Source organism: Triplophysa rosa, linkage group LG23 (assembly GCF_024868665.1).
Source record: "Triplophysa rosa linkage group LG23, Trosa_1v2, whole genome shotgun sequence".
Lineage (NCBI taxonomy): Eukaryota > Metazoa > Chordata > Actinopteri > Cypriniformes > Nemacheilidae > Triplophysa > Triplophysa rosa.
The window spans coordinates 11,332,718-11,342,175 of NC_079912.1; the positions used below are offsets into that span (position 1 = coordinate 11,332,718).

Here is a 9,458-nt window from a genome sequence, read left to right on the forward strand (position 1 = left end):
TATATATATATATATATATATATATTTAATGTAATTATTGTACAATAAAATATCAATATAAATAAAATATAAATTGCAAAGGGTTGCCAGATCCTCATAACAAACCCAACCCAATGGCCAGTCAAAACTAACTCAATGTCCCCAGCCCAAATATTCAAAATATTTTGAACATTTCAATAAAAAAATCAAAATAGGTCACTCTTTTACCGGATATATTACTGTAACTAATGCATTACACACAATTTCTAAAAACTCCTACAAATTACTGTATAGTAGTCATAAACACAGTGTGTTATTATAAATAACTTCATCTTGCATTAAGAATGACCCCTGATAAACACAATCCTTCCACCATTAACCCACTGAATAAAAAACAGCCCGCAGCAACAAAAAAAGTAGCTGAAGTCTGCAGGAAAACGAAGGACTTGGCAACCCTCGTTCTATTTAACAATCACTAAATGCACTATAATAACGCTTATTTAAATGACGTCATTGAATCGCAAAGTTAACACTGTGATATTACTGCTTGTGAAAAATGATAAAAATAATTTTATTTTAGACACAAACAAGTAAACTGCTTGCATTTTTAACAGCTAATTCAGATGTTCAAGATGGCGAATTGGACTGTGTACATTACAGAGATTTTTTGCTTTTTCGTAAAGCGTTTAGGACTTCTTGTTAGTGAATCTAAAAGCTAAAAATACAGCAAACAACTAAAACAAAGCTGATAGAATGTTCAAACACATGCCACTGCTGTGTAACAGATGTAGTTACTTCTGTGTACATCCCCCCTAACACTTCAGTCATTATAGTAATTGGTTTATTCTTTCTGCATTATTATAGGATAAACATAACATCAGTCACTCTTTTTACTCCCCAGGTTTGAGCGAATTGGAATTTACGTGGTCATGTTTGGCGGGATCATTAGGACCCTGGTGTGCACCATGGTTCTCTTTATCTTCCTCCTGCTGGCATTTGGCTTGGCCTTCTACGCTTTGATGCTTCACCGCGTACGTCCAAAAGAGATCATATCACAGATGCGTCAAGCTTTGGCAAATCTTCGCTGTTCGATAATGATGTTTGTTTCTTTCAACAGGCCGAGTTCAGCTCCATCAGCCTCGCTCTCGCTCAGACCTTCGTAATGACAGTGGGAGAACTGAACTACCAGAGCACATTTCTGGAATCTTTTGAAAATGGCCGGATGGCGTTTCCCGGGACCACCTATTTAGTCTTTGTGCTTTTTGTCCTTCTAATGCCCATCCTCCTCATGAACCTAATGGTAAGACTGGCACGCTGGAAGCCAGCTATTATAGTTAATGATAGCTGTAATTCGTTTGGAAGTATTAGGCTTATTTGTCTCAATCATGTTGCAGATCGGTCTGGCAGTGGGAGACATTGCGGAGGTACAGAGAAACGCAGAATTAAAAAGGATAGCCATGCAGGTGAGCCTGTTACTTTGCTTTGACTGCCTATGAATTGCTGTGTATTTTCAGCAATATTTAGGTAAATAATTTTCTAATGCTGTAAAATCCCATCGCAACATCCTGTTTCAATAACAACAGTAAGAATATGGAGGTGTGTAAGTAACATCAACTAAATCTGTGTTTTAAAACGGACTAAATGGACAAACTGCTCTACAGAGCGCGTTTCGTAAACAGTGTTGGGTAAGTTACTCTCAAAAAGTAATTAATTACTAGTTACTAATTACATATTCAATAGTGTAATTAGATTACTGTACAAATTACTCTCTCCTAAAAGTATTTAGTTACTTATTACTAATTACTTTCTATATCCTACATCAACCTTGATTAGTTAAGTGATTGGCATGAAAGGGCTCTTTTAATTAATTTAAATAAATAATATTAAACTACATAAAGTTCTCTTATTAACTGACCAAAGTATTACAAATGTGAGAATTATACATTAAAGCACAGATTTGAAAGTTAGACTTTGAATTTTGATGTCAATTCCACTATTGCACACACATATTACACAAAGTATTTAGTTAATTAAATCAAAAGTAACTGTAATTAAATTACAGAAAAATAAGAGTAATCCCTTACTTTACTTTTCAAGGGAAAAGTAATTAAATTACAGTAACTAATTACTTAGTAACTAGTTACACCCAACACTGTTTGTAAATACGTTATCTCCTTCGGAAAAGAAGCGAAAATGTGACGACTTCTAAGTGCTCTGTCAGCTGCCGTAGTGCATCGAAAGGGAGGGGTGAGGGGTGCGTGAGACGTTGGTTGCAGTTTGCAACTTCACCGCTAGATGCCACTAAATTTCATACACTGGACCTTTAATTAAAAATACGTAATATATTGTGATGCATTCTACAGACTCTCTAATTAAAGATTCTTAATACAGATTGATCTTCACACAACCCTAGAAGAGAAGCTCCCATACTGGTTCCTAAAGCGAGTGGACAAACCCACCATCACTGTCTATCCCAATAAATGCAAGGTTTGTCTATGAAATGAAAATGTTTTTCATTACTCATGCCTGCATGTCACTTTTTCTTAAATACACACGAACTTTGAACGACTATTAAAGTTTTGCAATGATCATTACTTATACAGAAAGTCTTGTTACAAGTCTTGGTAGACGGCGAGATCCAAAACACAGTTCGCACCCGTTTGAACCTCAAATCCGGTCAAGGAGGACCTCTGGAGAGAGATCTGCACAAACAGAAGAGCAGGTGAGACCACCAAACAATGTTTCGGGTTTAGTCGGCTGAAGAAAATATGAGGCTGATTTCAACATTATATTATTTATATATTTTTTTACTAAATATATAAAACAAAACACATGACAAAAGATGCTTTATCAGCCGAAGAAGTGTGACACCAATTTCTTCGAAGGAATTATATTCCTTGCAATACATGGAGCATATTAATTTATAGCATTGATAATGAAGTGTGATAAACTCTGGCGTGTCTAATCCGTTTGCTACAGATAAAAAAGCTGGTTTCATCATTAAGAATGCCACAGCGTAATTCAGCCTTGTGAGAGAGCGGCCTCTAGTGTTTATTAACAATAATACAACATCTACCACTCAGTCACATACTTTCTCTAACCTTCTTAATATTACATATAAATGATATCAGTTTGAATACAGCCTGAATTTTTACTTCAAGACCGTAATTTCCATGAACATTATAATTGTCTATATAAGTGATATTTTTTTGTTTTAGTTTTGAGCTCCGTTTATTCTATTCTCTGTCTGAAGGTTGAAAGAAATGTCCAGAATGCTGGATAAGCAACATAACCTGCTGAAGCTGATCATACAGAAGATGGAAATCACGTCCGAAGCTGATGAATATGACGGCCCGCAGAACCTCAGATCTCTGAGATATCCCTCTTGCTCATCATATCAGAAGTCAAAGTGGGTCCCTCTGATGCAAGCTCTTCGGACGAGGAAGTGACATCAGAGATGGTGGCGTCATAATTTATAAAACAAAAACTGTTTACTTTGCAGTCATTTCCCATTACTTTTTAATTATGTATTAGTGTTTAGCAGTTCGTTTTCTCTCCTGTTTGGGTTTTACCGACCACGTCTGGTAGTTTACTGTGCGGTTTATATCTTGTGGTGTAAGTGTAATTGTGTAGATCATAAGATCACTGAGGTCCTTTGAGCTTTTGTATTTACAGTGCGTAATGTATTTGTAAGGTCACACTTGTATATAGATTCAGTAGTGAAGAAGTTGCACTTACAAGCTTTTAATACAGCCATGTAAAGCATCAAACATACAGATTTATTACCCACATTTGCACTCGATGAGTAGAACAATTATTATGTGCATTTTATTGCCCTTGTGACCGCTGAGACGCTTTCTCATACACTCATTTCAAAGTGCTTCTGCCAGAGGGGAGCGCAAGTGTGTAATCCCCCATTTTTTGTTTTAACAACATCAGGATGAAATTCCCATTACATAAAACCATCATGTTGATCGCGTTGTCCATGGTGATGTCACAGACTTTAACATACATCAGTCATGCTGGGAGTAGATTAAGACGTGCACCTGCAAAAGCCAAAACGATGTAAAACTGAATTTGTGATTTTGCATGCACATCAAGATGTAATAAATTTGATGACAGGCAACACAATAACCAGATGGGACGGATTCGCTTTAGTACTTCTCCCTTAATGCAATACTAAAATATATTTATTGCAATTCGCTTGACCAGTGGAAAACCAAAACAATCAAGTAAAGAAAATAATCTTATGATTATTATAAAAAAAAATGTTATGGTGGAAAGTGTGCAGGCCACCCATAAAATCATAATTTTCTGACATTACAACCTGATCAGCTGTTCTCAAAAGCAGGTTTTGGTGACAAATGCTTTTGAGAGTGAGAAAGAGAGATTCTCATCTGTCATGTGCTCAGTGCCGTATAGCATTAGGAGTTTATAGCGCACAAATACATCACTTCCTTTTCTTAAGGGTATAGACAGCAAAACATTTCTCAGTACCCAGCTCTTAGCGAGTCTGATCTCAGATAGATTGTGTTCACGTTCACAATGTGATATCCTGATCACAGGTTAGTGAGTAGTGTCATTCAATCTCTGTTTCTTTCAATGAGTGTGCAAATTAATCATGGTGGTTTGCAGTAAATGGCACGATTTTGTTTTCTCTGAAGTTGTTGTGTTGTGTTTATGTCATGAAAACATGTCTTCATTATAAACACTTTACTATATATACACACAAACATAAAGGTTGTTTTGAGATGGGGCTGCTCAATTATGACAAAAATCATCTAGTTTTAATCTAGTTTTTTATTTTATTTTGGCCAATATTGAGATGATGATAAATGTTTAAAAAGCTGAACTGCTGTAGATCCTTGTGAAATAAAATGCTGGACGATAATAGTTTCACCTCGATTGTTTTGTTTTTGTCATCGTTGAAAGGCAAAATTCATGATTATGGTTAATTATGATTAAATGCACAGCCCTGTTTTGAAATGGACATAAATGAAGTACAATATACCACAATGTACTTTTTAAAGAAACAATTTACGTGATATAAAAGATAATAGATTTCACTAGAGATGCTTAAAATTATTTTTATTAATGTTTTAAAGTACACTAACACGCAGACAGCTTTAAAGGAGCAATGTGGTGATTTTAGTGGCATCTAGTGGTGAGGTTGCAAATTGCAACCAACTGCTCCACCCCTCCCCCTCCCTTTCGAAGCACTACAGCAGCTGACACAGAGAGATAACATATTTACGAAACGCTCTGTAGAGCAGTTTGTCCATTTAGAGCTACTGTAGAAACAACATGGCGAATTCCATGCAAGAGGACCCGCGGTGTGTGTAGATAGAAACAGCTCATTCTAAAAACACAACGCTTCATTGTGTAAGGTCTTTATACACCTCTGAAGACATAGTCATGTATATTATATTGCCAGGTTTCATGAGATTCACCTCATTACTGTTCATGCTGTGATAGGAAAAGAAGGACAGCTCCCTCACATCATTCAATTAAATCCTCCAATTCAAAGGATTGGAGGCTTTACTAAAAAAGGCTATATTGGTTTTCTTAATGGCAGTTTTGATGCAGTTACATGCCATTTGTTTTACACTGCAGCTGTGAGACTGCGGTGACCATGGGAACCAAGGCGGGAGGAGAGCACACATGAGGGCTGATGTCATAGTCATGCACCTGTCTTTCTTTCTCATTCACACAAACAGTGAGAGAGAGAGAGAGAGAGAGAGAGAGAGAGAAGCACCGCCCACACTACAACCCTTAACTCACTTACCGACAGACAACTGCACATTTCTCATGTGAGCTGTCCTGCAGCAGTTTAGTGCCACTGTTCCCATGTAATTAGTCATTATGTGTAAGAATGGCAATGTTATGCTTATGGTTAGTTGACACACAGAACCATGAGCTTACTCAAGATTTTAAGTTGAAAGTGGGAAGTTGCATAAGGTTTCTTTATTTCTTCATTTTAAATGGCCTTTTTTATCAGTATTTTAAATAGCCTTTTAGTGTGACAGATTCATTTTTCAAGGGACAAATGTTGCTTATAACCTTTTATTATGAAGTGTGCTTGTATAAAATTCTTGTAAATATTTTAACAAAAACTGCAACTTTTTTAGACAAATTGTAGTTGCTCACACCACAGAACTATAAAACAAATGAACGTTTTGAAAAATAAAAAATTGTTTTTGAAAGTATTTTAAAAGTGCTAGTTGAAAACATGATTTTAATTAGTTTCTCCACTAACTAGAATTTATTTGTTTACATTTTTTGTAAATGATTTATATCTGGAAAAAATATAAAGATTTTATAGGCACTCTAGGACATTGTGAACATTTTATTAATATTAATTGTAACCCTTGTTTGTTTTTATAATTATTGTTTTTTGTCAACACAAGCGCAAAGTGAATTGATGCTTTCAAAGTTTAGAGCTGATATATGGACGGATGTATGTTTTAGGATTAAGGGGCATTCCTGTTCTATGAGGGAAAGAAATGTTAGATATTCTGAACTGAGTTACTTATTTAGTCACCTCCTAACTGTTCCATCCACAATAAATACTGTATATTATTAGGTAAATCCACGTGCAGCGCTTATGAGTCTCTATTGCCATAAGAGCAGAAAATCATGCTGTTCTAATGGTTCACCTATATTAATAGGACCAGTTTTTATAAACAATATACATTGTTCTACAATATACATTAATCTATACAATAAAAAATGACAAGTATTTGAGTAATCACATCAGCAAGCAACATACTTCACATTGAATAAAAATGTTTTTTTTTTAAATAGAAAGAATATTTTAATTACTACTGCACAAGGAGTATTTTTATAGTCTATTCAAAATGTGTCTACACTTGGCACATACCCTCTGCCAAAATGCGGCATGCAAGTCAGCTGTGCTTTTGGATAATTGTTGGCTAAGGACCATTGTAATATTAAATCTTAATTTCACACTCATTAGGTGGGAATGAAAACTCATAGATATCAAGTTTACTAAGACTATAGTGAGATACTGAGAAAAATTCAACTGTGGGAAATTGTATGGCCACATGATGGTCTTATAGGAAGATCTTCAGATGCATGTCCATGAATTGTGCAAACTTATACAGATCATATATAAAGATATGGCCAAGTTATGGCTAACCATAAAAAACATTAAGTATTGAACAAAGGTACATCCTTTAATGAATTGTCCAAGTACTTTTTAAGTTTATGTTAACCCTTGGTAGACTACAAGTTCAGACAAGTTGCTGATAAACATTATGCAGAAGACTCAAATCACTTAAAATATCTCTTTCAAGGGAGCTTTTTGTCTCTGTTTTATGCTAAACAAGCCAACGTAAAAAGTTCTAACATGAAAAGTGCTGTTTATGTTGTCCATACAAAAAAGAAGAAAGATCCCTAACACATATACAGTAAACATGCATTTACACGTCATTTTAAAAATCAAAGATTTTTCAGTCAGATTATAAAAAACAGCAATTGCAGTCTCATTGACAGCATTTATCGCCAACTCTAAGTATGAGTGGAACTGTTGACCTACATCGTTTTCCATAACAGCTGAACTGACATCTGTCAAGGGTAATTGAAAAAAAAATCATTTTAGTTTTCCATGCACATTTTAATCCTCCGTCATGCACCTTGCATGCTTGCTTGTATTTGAAAAGAGAGTGAAATGAGAACATAATGTGATCTTGTAAGGAATGTCAACATGTGTATTTCTCCCCTCCACCAAAAGGGTCCCAGTCAATGCCCCCCATCCTGCCATTCTTACAGATGTAAAGTACTGACAGCTGTGGCCAATGCGTATCAACCGTGTGAGAGAGTTCTAACCGAGCGGAAACCCAATATCTCTGTGAAATGGCCAGTGGATTAAGAGTGTTTGATAGGCCTTTCAGACGTTTCTATCTGGTTAAGAGCATGTGGGGAGAAATGGTTGCATTAGGTGTTTAGTGAGTGATCATTGAGTTAAGGTCTAAAAGACAACGTTTTCCATCATATTTATTTATTGCTTTAAAGTTTTTATGCACTCTTAAAAAAAGTTCTTGAATGATTCTATGCAGGAACCATTTTTTATATACTAGCATATTGATTTCATAAATGCTTTTTTTTAAAAGGACACCACCCAAAATGAAAAGTGTCTTCATTTACTCATCCTCAAGTTGTTCTAAATCTGCACTGTAAAACTTTGCTGTGGCTTTTGCTGCAGGTTTGCCAGTAACTTACTGTAGATTTAATTACTACTTAATATACTTTCCAATTAGTGCTGTTTTCAATTACTTCAATCAAAATTAAAACGCTTTGACTTATGAGATTCAAAATGAGCAAGAAGAGACTGGCATTATCACAGCAACACTGCAAAAAAATGACATTCTTCCTAAGCATTTTTCTCTTGTTTTCGGTAAAAATATTTTTTAAAACAAAATTGTACATTAAATCTATAGTAAGTTACTGGCAAATCTGCTGCGAAATTACAGCAACGTTTTACAGTGTGTATAAATGTCCTTGTTCTGTTGAACACAAAAAAAAGATATTTGGAAAAATGTTACACGTTGACATTTCTGGGACACCATTGACTACCAATAGTAGAAAAATGATTGTATCATGAACACAAAATGACACATTTTGAAGAATTTAGGAAAGCAAACAGTTCTAAGGCACCTTTGACTACCATTGTATTTTTTCCTAGTCAATAATGTCCCAGAAATCTTAGTTGCTAACATTTTTACAAATATCTTTCTTTTCAACAGGACAAAGAAATTCACACAGGTTTGGAACAACTTGGGGGCGAGTAATTCATGAGAGAATTTTCATCATGCCATTTTCATCAGATCTATCAGATTCAAAACCTTTTTGTTTTTATTTTGTATTTCATAGCAGATTATGTGGTTTTATACTGTGTACACTGTAAGAAAAAATCCCGTAAAAAAATGCATGCAAAATGCAGAAAATTACCAGTACATTTTCCGTTAATGCTAAAATTGAATTTAATGCAGTACAAATGTAAAATACGGGTAAGAAAACTGTAAAAAATGAATATGGAAAATTCCTTCATGTTAAAACAGTATATTGTGCCCTATTTTTACAGATTTGTTTTAGAGTGTGTGTTATCAGTGCCACTGATCTCAAACAGTCCTAACAAAAGTTTGAGGAGGAAAAGGGGAGGAGATAGTCCTGATCCACAGTGACCCTGCCAAACCCTAAAACTTAAATATGTTCGTTACACCAGAGGACAAGTTCTGAAATGCTGGCTGAGGAGGTTTTTCTTTTCTGTAGATGCTGAATGACCTTGAACTTCTGTTACTTCAATAATGGCCTTAAACCACTTTAATTTTAATATACTAATTTAAAAGTAAAGACTGCACCTGTTGCATTGAGTCTAGAGCAAGGACGCTAAATTTCACACACTGTTCCACAACAGGGCATAAGTACGTTTAAAGTCAAGATTTTGATCGGAAACGGCG

General features: G+C 35.1%; 1 protein-coding gene across 1 annotated transcript in view; it reads left to right on the forward strand.

Moving 5' to 3' along the window:
- trpa1b (transient receptor potential cation channel, subfamily A, member 1b) overlaps positions 1-4,856 on the forward strand; it is a 22,151-nt gene extending 17,295 nt beyond the window's left edge. Inside the window, exons 23-28 of the mRNA XM_057322735.1 lie at positions 881-1,010; positions 1,097-1,279; positions 1,374-1,442; positions 2,371-2,466; positions 2,583-2,701; positions 3,233-4,856. Of these exons, the coding sequence (XP_057178718.1) occupies positions 881-1,010; positions 1,097-1,279; positions 1,374-1,442; positions 2,371-2,466; positions 2,583-2,701; positions 3,233-3,428 (793 nt within the window). The 3' untranslated portion in view covers positions 3,429-4,856. The remainder of the gene's footprint in view (positions 1-880; positions 1,011-1,096; positions 1,280-1,373; positions 1,443-2,370; positions 2,467-2,582; positions 2,702-3,232) is intronic.
- Positions 4,857-9,458: the final 4,602 nt, after the last annotated feature.